Raw genomic sequence first — 19139 nt, 5'->3', positions numbered from 1 at the left:
AATATCCTAAAAGATATCATGAATGCTTTTGCTTTACACTGTGCAGATATAGACATACTCAGATCCCTTAACATCCCTGAGCCTCAATTTTATCAGCTGTAAAATAAAGGGATTGGACTGCATGGTCCCTGAAGTCCCTTTCAACTCTACTTCTATGATCATATAAACCATACATATGATTATAGAAATAATTCATGTCTAGGAGCCAATAGGCATCAAATTATGGGTAAAACTGGGAAAAGTCCTCATATAGTTTTTGTTGGTATCATAGAAGTTGCCTTATTCAGAGCTCAAAATTTGATTCCTTATTGATAGCAAAGTTCTTCAGATGTTCCTACTGACAGATAACATTTTACTGTCTTAGGTTTCAGGTAAAATACACAGCAACATGAAAGAGATTGACTTCACCATCCACATGGCAAATATAAAATGTATGAAAAACACATATTGCTGAGACTAGTGCAGGCAACTAGACAAGCAGCCCATGGGGGTTAGTTCATCACTATATCTTTCTTTTCAAGTGAATGATGACTTAGGCCCAGAATTGAATAAGAGGAGGAGAGAAGCCTATATTGTATTGGGGAAATAGTGCTTTCGGTAATGTCAAACTGCTCATTGCCACAAAAGCCTATGAACTTTAGATTACTCCACCCTACTTAGTCTAACAAAATCAGGAATGTTTACACCCATACTTAAAGATTAAGTATTTAGGAGGATGGCCTATGACAGACATGTGCTAGTAAATGACAAATCAGAAACAACTGACAGACCCCTAGGCTGTCTTAAATCAAGTCTAAGATATCATTGGTACATATGAGATGCAGGAAAGTGATGTAAAACTGTCTATATATTTCACGTGACTTCCTCTCTCCACCCTCTTGGAAGGTGGAGAGGTGGCTGGAGTCAGCTGGCTGAGTGTGTTGGCATCTTGGCGTGGCAGCTGCTATTATCCAGTTTTTAGTGGTGAGTTTTCCTTGATACCATATTGGAGGAAGCCTAGTAACCTAGTTCGGTGAAGCGCCTTCTCTGAGATCTCTTGGAGTTTTAGGCTGATTCTTTCTCTTTTACCTTCCAAAACTATCCACTTAGGAGCCTCTAATCTTCTTCAGAAACCTTGTGGCAGAGGATTTTGAACTCCCCCTGGCACAGGCCAGGCTGGAGAAATCCTATACCCTCTCCCTCTCTCTTCTCCTTGATTTCTTCCCTATATATTGATTAAACCACCATATATTTCCAAATTGACTTGGGTATTTTTATTTAGGATATTCCCTGGTGACCAAAATTAAATTTAGATTAGCTCACGACCCTAAATTATCCTTACAAGCCCCAACCTCAAAGGATCATAGAGCTGGGAACTCTATTAGAAGCCATCTAGTCCAGTCTTCCTTATTCTATAGCTGAGGAAATGGAGAACCAGAAAGTTTAAATGATTTGCCTCTGGCAGCAGAGGTAGCCAGTGGCAAGGCCGGTAATCAAACCAAGTATTCTGTCTATAATTCTAGCCTATATTCTGTTTTCTGTCTATAATTTTAAATGGCTCTGACTCATGGGACGCCATGGTCTCCAAAGGATGTAAATTACAAGTAACCCAAAGGACGGTAGAAAGATTTGCAGTGGGTGTAAGTTGTGACATATTATGGAAATGACTCACTTCTGAGAAGCATTACAAATCATTCTCGAGAATCATTTTTTTTAAATCCTCAAGAATGTCTGTGTATCCTCAACACTTAGCACAATGCTTGACACACAGTAGGAACCTAATAAATTCCTGTTGATCAAGTGAGTGGTTGGGCTGGCCAAGAATGTCAAGAATGAGTGATAACAGAGAAGCTAGGTATCTCAGTAGATACGGAGACAGGCCTGGAAATGGGAAGTCCTGGGTTCAAATGTGACTCCAGACACTTCCTAACTGGGTGACCCCAAGTAAGTTGCTTAACCCCAGTTGCCTAACCCTTACTACTCTTCTGTCTTAGAACATATGCTTAATATTGATTCTAAGACATAAGGTAAGGATTAAAAAAAAGCGAGTGATAATAGATTAAAATCTTGTTGAGATTTCTTGAGATTAAAAGAATTAGAGGGAGAGCTCCAGGCAACACCAATGCTCTGAGAAGCTCTATGGATAAAAACACAGTGAGAAGACATGAAGACCCTGCACATGCATCCATTGAAGGAGAGGGAATACTGGTGACATCATTTATCCATCAAGCAAATGAAGTATTTATCCTTCCCTCCACTTAATGACCACCTTATTTGTGTTTCCTCCAATATTGCACATTCACACTGCCTTCATTATCCCCTGCTTCTTTTCTTCTACTCTTATTCATTCATTCAATTAATTCTGAATTTAATCTATGAAAAAACCAGAAACAACTTCATATTTCCATGTATAGCATTTCCAAATACAAAAAAAAAATCACAGGAAGAAGACTGATTTTATAGGAAATCACAGGATACTGTTAGATATCTTTTTGAGAATCTTTTTATACCCCTTATACTTTTTCCTTTCTTTCCTCCAACCCTTCCCCAAATTCTTCTTTTCAAATACCCTGTCCCATCTCTATGCCCATCACTCTACCTGGGAAAGAAGGTGAAAAAGAGATGATGACATAATTGTTCCCAACCTTGTTGCCTGCTATGGATTTTGTCCCTTAACTAGCTTCCTCTAGGATAAATCCTGGGACTTCTGTTTCCTACCCCACTCCCTTAGCCATGTGCCCACCCTATAATTTGACTATAATCGCCTTAAAGAAGCACATCTTTGCTAACTTTTGTATCTGCCTCAATTCCAAAGAGGTTAAAAACTCCGCACATAAGCTTTTAAACCGATTGCTTAAATTTGAAGACCACAGCTAACTGCGACATCTCAGTACCTGCTGCAATGCAATGCCTATCTCAGGTGGTCAAATAAATGCTTAAAAAATGAAAAAACAAATTCCAATTTGTCCTCTAAGGAGAGAATTCATCAAGAATTAAACCTGGGTGGCAGGTAGGTGACTCAGTGGAGATGGGAGGTCTTGGGTTCAAATGTGGCCTCAGATGCCCTAGAACCCATCATATAAAAGCCTCTTATTTTAACAAATTATTTCTGTTAATTAGATGCTTCTTCCCTTCTCCTATTAGACTATCAAGCCTAAGCCCTGGCATAAGTCTCCAACAGGATGATGGTATTCGGTACTCTTCCCCTATCTCTCCCATCCCTAACTGGCAGCCACTTCACATTCTTTTTACACTGGGTGTAATTTGTAGTGGTTAGCCCAAGGGAGGGAAATCTTAGTTATGGGTCTGATTGGAAATGCCATCCTCTTCTCAGACTGAAAAAACAATCATACAAGGGTTGAATTTGGTCTCCTTGGTTGCTTCTGGAATTCCCAACACTGCAATTTTTATTAGGCCCACCAGAGAGCAACCTTTCTGCATTTATGTCGTCCCCCTAAAGTCCAAAGGTCTATTTCTCTTGGAAATTTTATGGCCCAAGAAATGTTCCCTTAGTTGAACCAAAAACAATGCAGCTCCCTCATTTTCCACCCCATGAATGGAATTCATGCCTTTCGAAAGATCTGGAAAGCTTAATGAGGAGACTAATGCTAAAGAAAGCATCTGGGGAAAGCAATCATCTCCAGCAGGAAACTAACTGGAATCAGGGATTTGGAAGAGAGATCTTTTCCCTCATGTCCTGGAGTCATTGTCAAGTTGTCAAAGGATGTGTCAGTGGAAATTGCTTAGCCCGTTTCAAAGGACAGAACTGGGTTGCTAGACTATAAGTTCTATGCAGGTAGGGACCATGTTGGTGGTGGCGATCCTTTGTTTCCTGAGAAAACTGATGACGTCGCAGGTTGACTTGGAGTTTAAGTGAGGCAGAGTGGCACGGAGTCATCAGCCTCACTCTCTGATCCAGCGTCATCAGAGTCCAGTGGCAAGACAAAAGGCAAGATGACTGGCAATGGCTCAGGATGCAGGGGACGACCTTGGCTTCTTGGATGTCTAAGCAAGCTCTAAGCACGCCATAGCTATTGTTTCCACCACTGGAACACATTGTTCTCACCTACCCATTCTTCTGCGGAAAGTCTTCATGTCCTTGAGGTAGACATTCCCCTAACTCACCAGTCATAGTAAATGGTTCATAAATGCTTATTGACATGAAATTATAAAGAGTCATACTTTGGACCTGCATAAGGAAGAACTTCCTGATAATGAGAATTACCTGTAAATGGAATGAACTCCCTTTAAGGAATGGTGAAGTGGGTAGAGTGCTGGGGCTGGAGTCAGGAAGATCTCAGTTGAAATCTGCCCTCAAACACTCACTACCTGTGTGACCCTGGGCAAGTCACTTAACCTTGTTTGCTTCAGTTTCATCATCTGGAAAATGAGCTGGAAAAGCAAAGGGCAAACCAATCCAGTATCTTTGACAAGAAAAGCTCAAATGGGGTCATGAGGAGCAGGAGACAACTGAATAAAAGCAATGCCTTACGGAGGTGTAAACATCACTAAAGATATTCAAACAGAGGCTAAATGAACCACTTGTCTGCATCTGAAGAAAATTCATCTGAACCAGGTGGCTTTGAAACCTCCTTTTGGCTCTATAATTTTCTCATGTGACACACAAAGGTAAAGGTTTATTGATTCACTTAAACACTACCTCGAACCTTTCTCAGTCTTCTCTTTTGCATTCTGGTGTAGCTATTGGTTCCAATAATTGAGTAAGAAGCAGGTCAGTGAAGGCCGGAGCAACCCAAGTCCTTCCTGGCATGTTGCTGAGGATGATGGGGAATTAAAGGTTTACCTGGCTCCAAGTCTTTTAAGGGTGCATTACAGATCTAAGACGTTAGCCCAAGAGCCAAGAACTCAGAAGAGAAATAGAGCACAACGATTTCCTTATAACTGTTTCTCTTCCATTTGTGGCTCCTGCTTTTGCCTCATCTTGGAGAGAAGGGCATTGGGCACTTTGTCTAGAAGCAACTCGTACCCCATGTGGTAGGACTTGGGCTGCTGGTAGGTGGCACTGGCTATTCTGCAGCCTGTTATTTGAGTATGAAATTCCCCTTGGGATTAGTAGACTGTGATTGATGGCACATTGAATTAATAACAGACACCCTCCCTCTCTCTTCCTCAGTCCCCTGTCACTGAGTCAAGCTCGGTTCACATAATGAAAACTGTTAGATCGGAGCTGTAGGGCATGGCAACTGAGCACATCCTTATGGATTCTGACATCTTTTTAAAATCACTGTGTTGGCCCCCACTGCTCCCAGGTTTTCAGATTAAGATGGCGGGAGAGTCTTCCTTCTTTTCCATCATCATTGTGGTGTTTGACACAGCAGCACCAAAATAGACCTTTCTCCATAGATATGTCCCTGCTTGGTCTTAACACCTGCCTCTTAAAGGAGGAGCTTAAAGATGGGGAATCCATATCTTAAGGATGTTTCTTCCCCAATGGAGCTCTGTCCACCTTTCTAGAAGCTCAGATAAGGTATTCAGAATCTCTGTATGTCTTTGTCTGAGGCAGATCTTTGGTCTCTTCCAAAATTCATACCTCAGTGAGTTCATTAATTGAACATATATTTCCTGAGCTCTTGCTACCTTGAGGACCACCCTATGTGAGGTACCAAGGGGAGCTAGAAAGCTGTAGAAGAAATGGACTCTGTTCTCTAGCAGCTTAGAGGAAAGGGAGGGGCAGCTGGGTAGCTCAGTGGATTAAGAGTCAGGCCTTGAGATGGGAGGTCCCAGGTTCAAATCTGGATTCAGATACCTCCTAGTTGTGTGACCCTTGGCAAGTCACTTAACCCCCATTGCCCCCATTGCCTAGCCCTTACCACTCTTCTGCCTTGGAACCAACACACAGGATTGATTCCAAGATGGAAGGTGAGGGTTTAAAAAAAAAAAGGAGGAAAGTTGGTCATTGGTGAAAAACCAAACCAAGAAAAACACCACTCTAGATCATGTGGAAAAATCTTTTTATTGATGATGAGGATAGAGATTACATTTTGATTGCTTGGCATCTGCAATCAGTGTCCGTGGGACTGATGTGTTTGTTCTCTATGTGGTTTGTACGGTGGTATGGGGGTTGGCCGATCAAAGCAGGAGAAGAGTACAGCAATAGGTAAGGAAATAGAATTGAGGATGTTTTATCATGGGGTTGAGAGGAGGCAGGCAAATGACTTCAAAATGCATTCCAGAGTCCCGGAAGATGAACACTATGGGAGATCTGGGGAAAAAAGGCTGGGGGGGAGCTTTTTTTTTTTGTCTGTTGCAAGATTCTTGGCTTCCATTCCAACAGCCAGTTTGGAAAAATCTGCTGGGGAAAGAGGAGAAAAAAGCCAAAGTCTTAACATTTCCTTTTTTTTTGTAGGCTATAAGGAGAAGGGCTAATAAGAAATTAGATTTCCCCCATTGACACCAATTCCTTTATTTTCCCAAGCATAGCATTTAACTGCTGGTTTCATTGCTCATAGCCACCCATATAGCTATGCATACTGCCCACGATAGACCACTATGGGAACTTCTCCACAAGCCAGTTGTCCACACACCAAGGCCCTCCCCAGTGGACCTGTGTGTTTTTGCATCCTACACATAGTCATTGCCCTTTGCTTCTTCTTGGGAGTCTTCAGTAATAAAGAAGAGCTTTGAATACGGATAGTCTTATTCGATGAAGGGCAACCTTCGCTTAGACCAGCAATTTTAAAGTAGTCTGTGAGGTCAAAACGGTTTTCCTAGTAACACTGGGGGGGTGTAATTTCTCATACAGTAAATTCTAATAGTTTTGCCAAATAAACCAAAAGCTCTTTGAGTGGGGTTCCACTTGGACTCAAGAATTTTGAAGAGTAGTAAGGCATCGTGAGGATAAAAAGGGCTGAGAACCACTGCCCTAGACTCTCCTCGTCCCATGAAAAGAAAACAAGCTATTAATTCATTTGGATTCTTCTCCTTCAAGTGGCATCTCCACCTTCTCCCTGTCCCTCCCCCATCAGCCTCATGCCCTCTGCTGACAGACGCTTCACAGGTTGTGAATGATCCATTCATCCAATGATGGCATGGTAATGGTGCTAAGAAGGGGCATAATTATGCTCCTGGATCCTCTGAAAAGAGCCTGGATTCACCCGCGTGGATTAAAAGTAGGTTTCCACAATGCTCTTATTTCTGCCATTTGTATAAAATACTATGGCAAAATTGCACTGTAATTATCTTTATGGGATGGTGCATTACACTAGGGGAAAGTATGTCATCCCGATATAGCTGCCCGTATAATTACCCAGCCATTGGCAGGACTGAAATAACCATCTAATGAGAGCAAAATGATACGGTAAGTACCATGTAATCAACGAGTTACGGTTATTAAGCCTCTTTGTGCCCTCTCACCCAGCACCAAATGGAGACCCAGACCCAGCCTCCCCTAACTATTGGGAATCATAGAGACACTGTACCATTTCAAGGTTTGTTGCTGCTCTGGCACCCTGAGGTCTATTAGCTTGGGTAATGGGGATCATGAGGTTAGGGACAGGATTCTTTCAAAGGTAGTTTGTGGTTTTCCAAATTTTCTTCTTTCTCCCAATCTCCTACTACACCTTCCTGGACGTAATGACACCAATAGCTTCCCCATCCCACTAAGCAAAGAACCCCCAGGAAGCTTAAAGCTCCCGAGTCTCCCCCTTAGAGTAACATTAATTGCCCAAAGCCCCTTTCCCAGCTGGTATCGTCTCCTCTGGAGTCTTTCCTTCCTCCTCAATGAGCAAGAAGAAATCAGCACCAGTCCCCAGGTCCAAGCTCTTTGACAGCTCTTCCAACGTCTCATCTAACTCAAGCCAAATAAGAACCTTTAACAATTCAGCAGACCTTCCTGGTTGGGGTGTTGCCAGGACACCAGGAGGGTGGAAATGGTTCCATCCGGGTGCTAGTGACCTAACTTGTTTCCATCTTCCTGACTGCCCTGCTTATGTAAGTGTGTCTCCTAAATAAAATCAGTTTGCTGTAAGGAATGTCCTATCACACTCCATGTTCCTTGGACTATTGGAATTCTGGATTTTCCTAACCCTTTATCAAGGCATTGGCTCTCTCTGGAAGCAATGAGATGAAAGGACCGGATGAATCACTATTGTTCTGTGGGGAAGGATATTGATGGGCTGGGAAGCTCCATGTTTTGATGAGACATATCCCCAAGGGGACTTTCACACCCATCTCACCAAGTGAGAAATCTGTTAGCCTAGTCATCCAAGGGGTCTGGTGACATCAGCCTCACTGTCAGCCAGTGGAATCATCTGGGTCACCCCTACTTCCTTCCCCAACCCCTATTAGGTGATAAACCATAGGCTATCCTCTTTAGTGGGGCCATTAGATTTAGTGGCATTGTCTATTCCTTTCAAAGTCATTCTCAGCTGTCGAATAGCTACAATGACCATCTCTTCTGGATTTTAAGGGTCCTTTAAAAAAAATCCTTCCCTTTCATCTTAGAATCAAAAACTGTGTAACGGTTCCAAGACAGAAAGAGCGGTAAGGGCTGGGCAATAGGGGTTAAATGACTAGCCCAGAGTCACACAGCTAGGAAGTATCTCCCACATCTAGGCCTGGCTCCCTATTCTCTAAACCACCTAGCTACTCCCCCCACACCTCCTCAAGTCTATTTTTAGCAAGACTTTGAAAAAAAGAATGTTTTGTTTTGTTTTTTTGGTCAGGTCATGTGTCTCAGTTTGGAGGCAAGAAAATATCATCTCCAAAGAGTCTCGTTGTGGAACTAGACTAGAAGATCTCACAATATCCCTTTTTAGAACCAGACTCCTGTGATTCTTATTGGACACAAGAGGAAAATTCATTTCTGGCAGATAATGAATTGTAAACGCTTTCTCCTCTAAGCTAGAAACGTTGCCTGCAATTTAGATAATAATCTTGTTCTCTTTTCCATCGAGTCGAAACTCTTTGTGCCCTGACAGAGGGGGGATTCGGCCTTAAAAGACGGACAACCAAACAAGTGTCCGTGATAGAGAAATCTAGGGGGAAATCTCGTGATCTCTGCCCAACCCTGGCCACCCAGACTTGGGCTTCAGATCTGGCACAAACCAATTTGTCCAGGTCTGCTTATTTCCCCCTTGGGCCAATGCACAGACACACAGCCAGGATGTGGTGAGTGAACCAGATAGGGATGACCAAGGTCTACCATGCTCTATGAATACGCTCTGTGTGTGCGTTCCCATGTATTCATCAGTCTACTATTGAACCGCGTGTGTTGAGGGATAGCATCTTTTCTTGCTTCATCTTTGTGGACATCAATTGCTCATATTTTTTTAACCCTTGCCTTCCTTTTTAGAACCAATACTAAATATTGGTTTCAAGGCAGAAGGGTGGCAAGGTCCAGGCAATTGGGGTCACATAACTAAGAAATGCCTGAGGTCAGATTTGAACAAAGGACTTCCTGTTTTCAGGCCTGGTACTCTATCCTCTGAGGCCCTGCTCACATCATTTTTGTCAAAATGGACTTAAATTGAGAAACACCAAGAATGAGGACACAATTGTGTCTCTGCCTATGTGGTGGTATATCCATCATACTAGCCCCTGCCTTCTCCCCCACCCCCTTTCTGGACTTACCTCATTCTGAAGCGGTGGGATACTTGGGGTCCCCAAAACCAGGGAAGTTTCCTTGGTTCACCTCCATTGGTGGTTCTGAGGGAGGAATGAATAAGGAACTTAGCAGGTTTCTTAGAACCTAGTGCTATGTACTCTTACCATTGCCCCATCCCTATCAGATGAGGACCCAGTAAGGAGACTGGGGACTAGTTGAGAGGTAAAAAGGAGAACAAACAAGGGCTCTCTTCCGAGAGACAAGGAGGCAGAAAAGGGACTGGAGCCCTCACTGTCTTATTCTGTGACTTTAGCTGGGAAGACTCACCAATATTCCCTCATTTGATCCCAGGGATCTCAATAAGGGTTGAGGGCCTAGTCAATCAATTGAAAGAGGGACTGGGGACTGAATGAGGGACCATAGCGTCCCTCCCCAAGGAAAATCCAGGCCTTTCCTCTGGTTCTCAATTGAGAACATTTGAATTTTGTCCCATACTGTGTAACACTTTAGCCAGTCCTCAACCCAACACTTACCTGCCTGTATATTCCTTTTCCCCATGAGTCCCACAAAGAAATCATGCATGTCACCTACAGAAAGAGAGACAGAAACATCAGCTAATGGTAAAAAAGAAGAGGAAGCAAATCCCATTAATTCAAATTCTCTCTCTTGATGAATGGGATCTGAGCCTGTTCCCTAGCTTATCTATTGGCATCTTCATCTCTGCTCTACTGGGAGGAAGAAGATAATATTGGTAAGGGAAAGGATTTGGGGATGAGGGAGATAAAAAGTAGGAGTACTGGACTTGGAGTCAGGAAGGCCTGAGTTTGAATCCTACCTGAGACAGTCACTGGCTATATGACTCTGGGCAAGTCACTTAATCTCTTTCAGGTATGAGTTCCACTCTCTTAGCTCCCTATACACCTCCACCTCTTTTCCCTTTTCCTGATTTGTTCCCCAATTACTTTCTAAATCTCCTCCTCCGTGCCACATATTCTCCCGTCCTTGCCCACTTGGCTCAGGAATTTTTGCAGATGCCAATCCTCAATGCCTCAGCCTGCTGAGCGCCATCCAACTGCAGATGGATAATCTTTCCATGGCACCAACTATCTCCCTCAAATCCAGGAGTGAACTGGCTTAAGAAGTACTGTTGGCACAATTAGGCCATTGCTTTATTCCAGCTGAGGAGGGGCTTGCTAAAGAGCCTACCAGGGGTAAGTCATCAGCAGGGAGAAAAGTATAGAGCAATGGAAAGGGGCCACTTACGTTTCTGGTAATCCATGGTCTCCTTAGAATCTATGAAACCAAGAAAATGTACGTAAGGAAAAGCATGGGCTGGTGTGGGAGGGAGCCCTGGGGAAATGATTCTAAGAGATGTGGGCAAATAGAACAAACCCAGATGTCTCAGTCAGTCCCCCCCGCCCCCCCCCCCCAGCTCCCTCTGTGTTCTTTCTCACTTTAAGTTACTTGAAGACAGTTTAGGTGATCTGCTCCCTGAGTGGTTCGCTGTCCCCTCTCCTTGATCCCTCAGATCTTGCTTCTCATACCCCCTCACTGACCCTGCACCAAGGGGCTGGTATCTTACCCACACTTGTCTTGCTCAGCAGCCTCAGCAACCCATCCAGGGAGATAGATCGGCTGTTGTACAACCTCCGGAGCAGGGATGGGGGAAGCTGGTAGAGATCTAAGACCTTCTGGCAGAGACAGATACAGAAAACCAAGGTGGTAGTGATGTTGACACAGGATAAAAGCTTCCCAAGATCCCATCTGGTTTTTGAGGGCTGTGCTCTAACCCCTAGGCTTGGCTTACTACATGCTAGCACAGCACCACTTTGAACCCAGCACAGCTCTCCTCAACCTAGTTGGACTTTCTTGCCAGAAACTACTTGGCACACCTTAAGTAAGAGCATCTCATTTACTTCAGAATTTCCTGATTTACATTCTTCTGTCCCCTGATTTCAGGTGCTGAATATCGTTGGGGAAAAAAGTATAATGAGCTCATAAAACCAGCCTGGGGACCAAGACATTCAGTGCTTCCCAGTCACTGTCTGTGATGAAATGTCTGTGTCTGGGGATCAAGAAGGGAGGATGGAGAGCCCAGATTAGTGTTGTCTGATATTTCTAGCTGGGGGGGGGGGGGGAGGGGGGCGGAGGGGGCAGGGAGTTCCAGGTGAGCTTGAGGATGTGGGGAAGGTGGAGATAAAAAAGTAGGAATCTAGACCTAGAGTCTGGAGTGCCTGAGTTTGAATCCCATCTGAGATATTTACTGGATATGACTCTGGGCAAGCCATTTTGAAATTTTTCTCAGCCTCAGTTTCCTCCTTTATAAAAGGAAGATAATAATAAGACCTATCCCCAGATCAAACGAGACAACAGATTTAAAGTGCTTTACAAACCTTAAAGTGTTATATAAATGCTAGTTCTTTTAAATTGAAACTTTTTATTTAATTAATTAATTTGGAATATTTTCCCTGGTTACATGATTCATGTTCTTTCCCTCTCCCTCTCCCCCCCCCCCCCCCCCCGTAGCTGACATGTAATTCCACTGGGTTTTACCTGTTATTATTATTAAATAACTTTCTTTCAAACTTCAAGTGGGACTGCATTTTGAGGCCCTCTCTTTGCCCCTTGCTCATGCAACCACTCCACATGTTAGATGAGAAATGCCTGGGGTCCCCTTCACTCTGATGAATTTGAATAGTGACTGCCCATGGGTTTTGGATAGCATGGGTAGGGAGAGGGAGGAGAGATTAGACTCACTAGGCTCCCTTCTGCCTGGTCCCTCCACCATTCACAGTAAATGTGGAAGGAATGTTAGATTTGGAGTCAGAAGACCTGTTTGAATCCCAGACATGCCACCTGTCTCACTTGAGGCAAGTGATTTGGCTTCAGTTATTTCACCTCTCAAAAGAGAAGGTCACACTAAAACCCTAAAGGGCTGGGCAATAGATCTCATGTCATCTAGGCTGCTGCTCTCTAGCACTGAGTTGGAGAGTGGAGAGATGAGGCTATACTGTTAGGTATGAATGCAGGCAAAGGATTAGAACTACCTTCTCTTCAGTGATTTCCTTCTACTTCCCTGAAACATACAAGGAGAAACCTGGAAATCTACCTACTTCCTTTTACCATCTTTCCCCCCTATCTTTGTGTCTCCATCTTTTTTTGGCTTTTTCCCGCTCCGTGGTCCTCTGCTTCTAGATTTCTCTCTGATTCTTTCCTTTTGGTTCCTTTCCCATTTCATCTACCATGATCTTATTGGTTCTGGATAGTGCCCAGCTTAAAGACCTCTTCCCTTATGGACCAACTCCCTGGCTGCCAAAGAGGACCCCTAAGTGTTCTCACGATTTCTCTGTTGGTCCTCTTCTGAGCTGCAGAGTGGTGAACACACAGAACACCCCCAGCTAGTAGCAGCTGCTGGTGTCTGACAGAGGCAAGAGAGGCAAATCATCATCAAAAGAAGAGAATCCCATCTCCCATCTCACTAGCACCTCAAGTCCAATTACTCCCTAAAGCATAAGCAAGTGCTCGCTAGCACACACACACACACACAGAGAGAGAGAGAGAGAGAGAGAGAGAGAGAGAGAGAGAGAGAGAGAGAGAGAGAGAGAGAGAGAGAGAGAGAGAGAGAGAGAGAGAGAGAGAGAGAGAGAGAGAGAGAGAGAGAGAGAGAGAGAGAGAGAGAGAGAGAAAGAGAGAGAGAGAGGTCAATTTAACTATACATGTGCACCCAGATACTACTGTGGAAACTGAGGAAGAGAAAGCCTATGGGTTACCCATGGTCACACAACAAGAAAGAAGAGGCAGAAATCCTGACTAAATCAGACTAGAGCTCTCCCTATGATCTCATCTACCTGGGAAAGGTATCCCCAACCCCCTGCCCCACCATCATAGACTGATCTGCCTCCTCAACCAATTTGGCACCTAGAATTGCCCATGTCTCTTTATGCCTGGCTCCCGGCTCCTGGGGCAGCCACTTTCCCCAAATTGCTCAAATAGTCTTCCCACCCTGTGTAATGAGATGCTAAGCAGACAGGGGCTGGAGGAGCAGCTCGATTCTTCACACATACAGAATTTGTAATAAGTCCCACCTGTAATCATCTTAAAAGCATTTGTGCCGCTGTAATTGCTGTCATTTCAGAACTCTGAGAAGACTCATCCTCTCCTTCCTCCCTCCTTCCCTCCCCCACCAGTTTTCATCCTCCTTCTGGGAGGAACTTTGGGAATCTGAGCCCAACCTGTTGTTTTTCTCAGCTGGGGCAGCCCAAACTGACAAACCCAGGGATCACCGGGAGAAGAGGAGAAGGGGCTGCATTCCTAAAGGGGGCAATAGAGCAATTAACCCAGGATCCTGGGGTAGAGGGAGAGAGGGAGAGGGACAGGGAAAGAATTTCTTTGCATTTCAGTAATTAAACGACTATATGGCATCTATGTGCACAGCAGCCTGCCAATGATCGGTCATTATTTTGGGAACAAGGCTCTGCTCATCTGACCAGGGACAGAGCGATGGGAATGAACCAGTTGGGAGTCTCTCCTCGAACCCTAGCTCATCCCCCCCCCCCAATCAGCACCATTCAACCAATATGAATCCATCTTCAAGTATTTTTGAGCAGCTCCTACCAAGATCTTCTTAAATGAGATGTGGAAACAGTGGCAGAGAGATTCCTTTCTTGCACACACACACACACACACACACAGCAGTACAAACATATAGAGACACAGAGAGCTCTACATGTGTCCAGTGCAACCCACACATACACACTCCTCCCCCTGCTGAAAGGGCTAATGTTATAAGTAGGGGGAAAGTAGCTGGCTCTGTGGGGTGGGAGCCAGGGGATCTTACCTTGCTGTGGCCCCCGCCAAATGCCCCTTGTTCCTTTGATTCCTCGCAGACAGCGTGGCAGCTCCTTCCAATACTGATGACCAGGATGGCCATGAGCAGCAATGTTCTCATGGTGCCTAGGAGGACAAATGTGGCAAGCCTTGGGCATAGGGCAAAAAGGAAGAGGAGAGCCTTTCCATGATTCCCAGCCACAGCAGTCTCATGTCCACATATGACAGACACTAAACACAGAAGCAACATAGGTGATCATGTGTGATGGCCTGACATGTGATGACGAGCACATGTGAGTCTTGTCCCCACTGCAGCCCAAGACTCCATGGCAGGGAAGAGGGGAGAAAGATGGAGAACCAGGTGGCCTCAGCGCAGATATTGAAGCTTTTTTGCTTCAACTTCCCTGCCCACCATGGGGCATCATCATCCTTCAGCTACCCCAAATCTGGGCCTGACAAGGAGAAACCATTGGTCTGGGAACAAGTGCTTCCTCCCTAGGAAGAGGAGGCAGCTGTAGAGCAAGGAGGGGTCTATGCCCCTTGCTTGCATCCATGGAAGGGTTCTAAATGGCCAATAGACCCCCACAGAGAAACTTTCCAGTCGGAGAAAACAGAGGATGAACCTTTCGTCTCCTGCTATTGACATGCCCTCCAATAGAACCCTCCCCCATCCAACACATGCACATATTTTTGCCCATTTGTCCGGTCCCTTGCCTTAGTATCAATTTCCATCTCCCAGAGTCCCTTCCTCTTGACTCTGGACCCCATCAGTAAAAGCTGTCCCTTAGTCTCGATGCCCACTTCCTGCACACATATATTCACCTCACCCTTTTCTTCTACCTCCCTTTCCCATCAGACATACCTGGGATTGACGCCTGGTAAGATATGGCGACTTTGGATCTGTGGGTCTTGGGGTCTGGCTTCCCAGTTTCCACAAGGATGCTGCTGAAGGGAGAGGGGATCTTGGATCTGGCAGAGACTCAGTTCCTGCTCCCTGATAAGGGCTTTGGGAGGGTCTGGGGGGTGGAGGGCTGAGGGGAGGGGCTGAGAGCCACCAATCCTGGGGTGGATAGAAGAGAGGGGGGGGGATTGGGGAGCCAGGGGTGGGGAGTAAGACGTAGCAGCCAGAAACCCAGAGAACACAGGAACCTATCAGACACCCAGTCCAGTGCTGATGCCACCTTCTCTACAGTGCCTGCACAAGACACTTGGGAAGCCAGTACTGATTATTTGGAGGTGCTTTGATGTAGAATATGCTTATGATATGCCAATAGATCCAAATGCAGTCCAGACTCACTTAGAGCATCTCCTCTCTTCATAAGCACCCAGCTCCTTTCTCCATTGGCCAGGCTGAAACAATTCCTGTTCAGGTACCCCTGAAGCATCCCTGGGGAACACACAGCCAGAGCCTCCTCTGGCCCCACGCACAGTTATCCTGGATTCCACTGGCACCAATTTGAAGATGCTCTGAAAATGAGCCTCTCTCTCTGCTCTCTTCCCCACGGCTTCCAAGCTGGGATCCAGGATCAGCTCAGCTCAGACTCGGTAGAGATAGGGAGGGAGTTCTGATCAGGAGAGCCTTCAGGACCAGGGAAAGAGATGGGCTTGGGCGGGGCTGGTTCTGCCTCCCTCCCCATGCAAATACCTAGGCTACCAGGCAGCTAGATCAAAGACTAGCTCAGTCTCGCATGGGAATCCAAATGAACACTTCTGGCCTGAGTTTCCTCAGTTGTAAAATGAGGGAGTTCTGACATCCCTTCCTGCTCAGAATCCATCTCTGAGCCTGCTTCCAAATCCAGAAATCCCATTGCCATGACCCAGCTCATTTCTCAATCTCCCTTCCTGTCTCTTAGCCTGCCCCGTTGGTGTTCTGGACTGTCGAAAGTCCTTCCTGTAGTCTAACCCTTCTCCCTCCTGCTGAAGTCTCACTAAGGACAGAGAATAAAAGAACATGACTCCCAGTCTGACCCCACCACCCCGCTCTGCCTCAAGATCGATCTCTTAATTGCTCCTCTTCTTTTCCTGGGTTCAGGTTTTGTTCCCCCCCCCCCACCCCCGTTTAATCTGCTTCCCTGAAGTTTGGTTATCTTCTCCTATGACCTTTTAAGCACCATGTTCTCTAGCCCTGCTGTTAGGGGGAGCCTTTTCTGCTTCTTCATTTGTCCCTCTGGAAGCTCCGGGAGGGAGAATGGGGAAGGGTGGGGGAGGGAGAGAGTCACAGATAGAGGAAGACAGAGAATAGAGTAGGAATTAAGGAGAAAAACACACAGAAAAAGGTTCAGCAAAGATGCCTGAAAGTTACCCAAATGGGGACACCATCTACCCTGCCCATCTCTCCGGAAATGGAAGAAAACGAGATAGAAAGACTGAGCCCGCCTCACTCTCCTCTTATCCTTGGATCTATCTCATCCTGAGCCTATCTTTTAGATCAGAGTCCCTCTCCATCCTTTTGTCTTTTGCTCCCTGCTCAGGCTTATACAGAGAAACTGCATCTGCCAAAAGCAGAGGTTCTTCACTTGGGGTCTGAGGATGCCATGAACTTATATCTTTATTTTCACTATAACTTAGCATTTACTTCCATTATGAATTTTTTTTAAAAACCACCAGTTTTTGAGAATGGGTCTGTAGGCTCCACAAGGCTGACAAAAGAGTCCATGACACCAAAAGGGTTAAGTAAGAACCCCTGGACCAGAGTATGGGCAGCAGCTGGTTCCCTAGACCCCTTAATTACACACAAGTCTAATAAGGTTTCTTTAAAAGCCCAGCTAATTGCTGGATTGGGTAGACCCTGAAGAAAAGGAACAAGGCTGGTGAGAAAAGCATGAAGAGAGGGGAGTGAGGATTTTAGGGTAATTAGGGGAAGGATCTGGGAGGAAGAAGGTAGGCACCCAGAGAGAGAAGGACAGTGTAGGTTGTTCATGCAAATGAAATGCCAAATAGCACACTGATGGATTATCCATTAACCTTAGAGGGCAAAACTAAGGTGATGTTTAAAAATCAATGTTCTGTTTTGTAAAAGGGAATCCCCCACCCTTCAGTAGAGAGTGGTGGGACTGAGGGGGGAAAATAAATGCTTGATAATTTAAAAAGAAACCCAAACTCCCTGGTACTGGGTAAGAAATAGAATGGTGGTTCAGTGAATAGAGTAGATTATACAATTTATAATAGAAAATGATTATAAGTAGCATTTTGTTTGGTAAAGATTTTAGCTTTGGGGATAAGAACTCACTAGGGGGTAAAAATTGCTGGAAAGCATTCTGGCAGAAACTAGGTATTGACCACTATCTTACACCATTTACCAAGATAAGGTCAAAAATGGATCCATGACCTAGATAGAAAGAGAAATATCATAAGTAAGTTAGGAGGACAGGGAACACATTGCCTATCAGATTTACAACTAGAAGAAGAATTTATGAACAAATAAGAGACAAACAGCATTTTGTGATGAAAAATAGATCATTTTGATTACATTAAATTAAAAAGGTTTTATGCAAATAAGACCAACATAGCCAAGATGGCAAGGAAAGCATAAAATTGGGGGAGATTTTATAGTCAGTTTCTTGGATAAGAATATAAAATATATTGAAAATTTATTTAAGCTAGCAAATATATTAAATTGATTCAATTTATCAAATATATTGAAAATGGATTCAATTTATAAGAATATGAATCATTCCACGATTCCACGATTGATAAATAGGTAAAGGATATGAACAGGTAGTTTTTGGAAGCTACATGTGAAGAAATGCTCTAAATCATTGTTGATTAGAGAGCAGTAAGTAAATAACGAATTAAGTTCAAGAGCCAGGCTTATAAATGGGAGGTCCTAGGTTCAAATTTGATCTCTGATACTTCCTAGATGTGTGACCCTGGGCAAGTTGCTTAAATCCCTTTGTCTTACCGCCCTTCTGCCTTTGGTTCTAAGTATTTGGTTCTAAGTATTGGTTCTAAGATGGAAGGTAAGGATTTTTTAAAAAATCATTTTGATTAGAGAAATGCACATTAAGACAACATTGAGGTACCATCTTACAACTATCAGACTGACTAAAACCATATGAGAAATGATGAATTTTGGAGATGTGGACAAGTTGGGACATTAATATGTTATTGATAGACCTGTGAACTCATTCAATCATTTTGGGGAGCAATCTGGAATTATGCCTAAAGAGTTATAAAACACTCTTTGACCCATCAATAATATTCTAAAATATTTCTAGCAATTCTCTTTTTTTGTAGCAAGGAACTGAAAATTTAGGGAATGTCCATCAATTGGGAAATGACTAACGGAGTTGTGTTATCAGATTTTAATGGAATACTTCTGTGCTGTAAAAAATGCTGGAGCAGGTTGATTTTAGAAAAACATGGAAAGAGAGTAAATAATGCAGAGTGAAGTGAGCAGAACCAAGAGAACAGTATATTAAAAAGCAGTAATATTATTTGAAGAGTAACTACAAGACTTAAAACGGAAAATGCTATCTACCTCTAGAGAAATAACTGTCCTATGGAAGTATGTGGTGTCTCTCTCTCTCTTTATATATCTATTTCAAATGTTGGCCGGCTCTAATGTGGGTTTAGGAGGGAGGGAGACCACACAGATCTCAAAATGTAACTCAAAATTAAATATTCCAAATAAGAAACAAAACCACGATTTTAAATCGGTGCTCCCTGTTTGGTGACTAGCTCCGAGCCTGATGGCACTTTCAGGGCAAGGGAGTTTAAGATGGGTAGAGGCAGGCTTGGTATAGGCCTCTTAGGTCCTGCCAGCGGC

At 44.2% G+C, this 19139-nt stretch overlaps 1 protein-coding gene across 4 annotated transcripts; it reads right to left on the bottom strand.

Moving 5' to 3' along the window:
* Window positions 1–5934: 5934 nt before the first annotated feature.
* TAC3 (tachykinin precursor 3) lies at window positions 5935–15878 on the bottom strand. 4 transcript variants are annotated; one of them, XM_007506242.3, is made up of 7 exons: window positions 15234–15878; window positions 14382–14497; window positions 11127–11235; window positions 10808–10837; window positions 10078–10131; window positions 9571–9645; window positions 5935–6292 (listed from the first exon to the last, which is right to left on the bottom strand). In XM_007506242.3, the coding sequence occupies exons 2-6, from the start codon at window positions 14490–14492 to the stop codon at window positions 9572–9574; spliced, it is 378 nt and encodes a 125-aa protein (XP_007506304.1). In that variant the 5' UTR covers window positions 14493–14497; window positions 15234–15878; the 3' UTR covers window positions 5935–6292; window position 9571. The 4 variants fall into 4 exon arrangements, with proteins under 4 accessions (XP_007506304.1, XP_007506305.1, XP_007506306.1 ...); XM_007506243.3 differs by having other exon boundaries at window positions 5935–6289; window positions 15234–15872; XM_007506244.3 differs by having other exon boundaries at window positions 11127–11232; window positions 15234–15872.
* Window positions 15879–19139: the final 3261 nt, after the last annotated feature.

Source organism: Monodelphis domestica, chromosome 5 (assembly GCF_027887165.1).
Source record: "Monodelphis domestica isolate mMonDom1 chromosome 5, mMonDom1.pri, whole genome shotgun sequence".
In the NCBI taxonomy this organism is placed as follows: Eukaryota; Metazoa; Chordata; class Mammalia; order Didelphimorphia; family Didelphidae; genus Monodelphis; species Monodelphis domestica.
The sequence above is the reverse complement of the archived record's forward strand: the minus strand, read 5'-3'. Positions and strand labels throughout refer to the sequence as shown.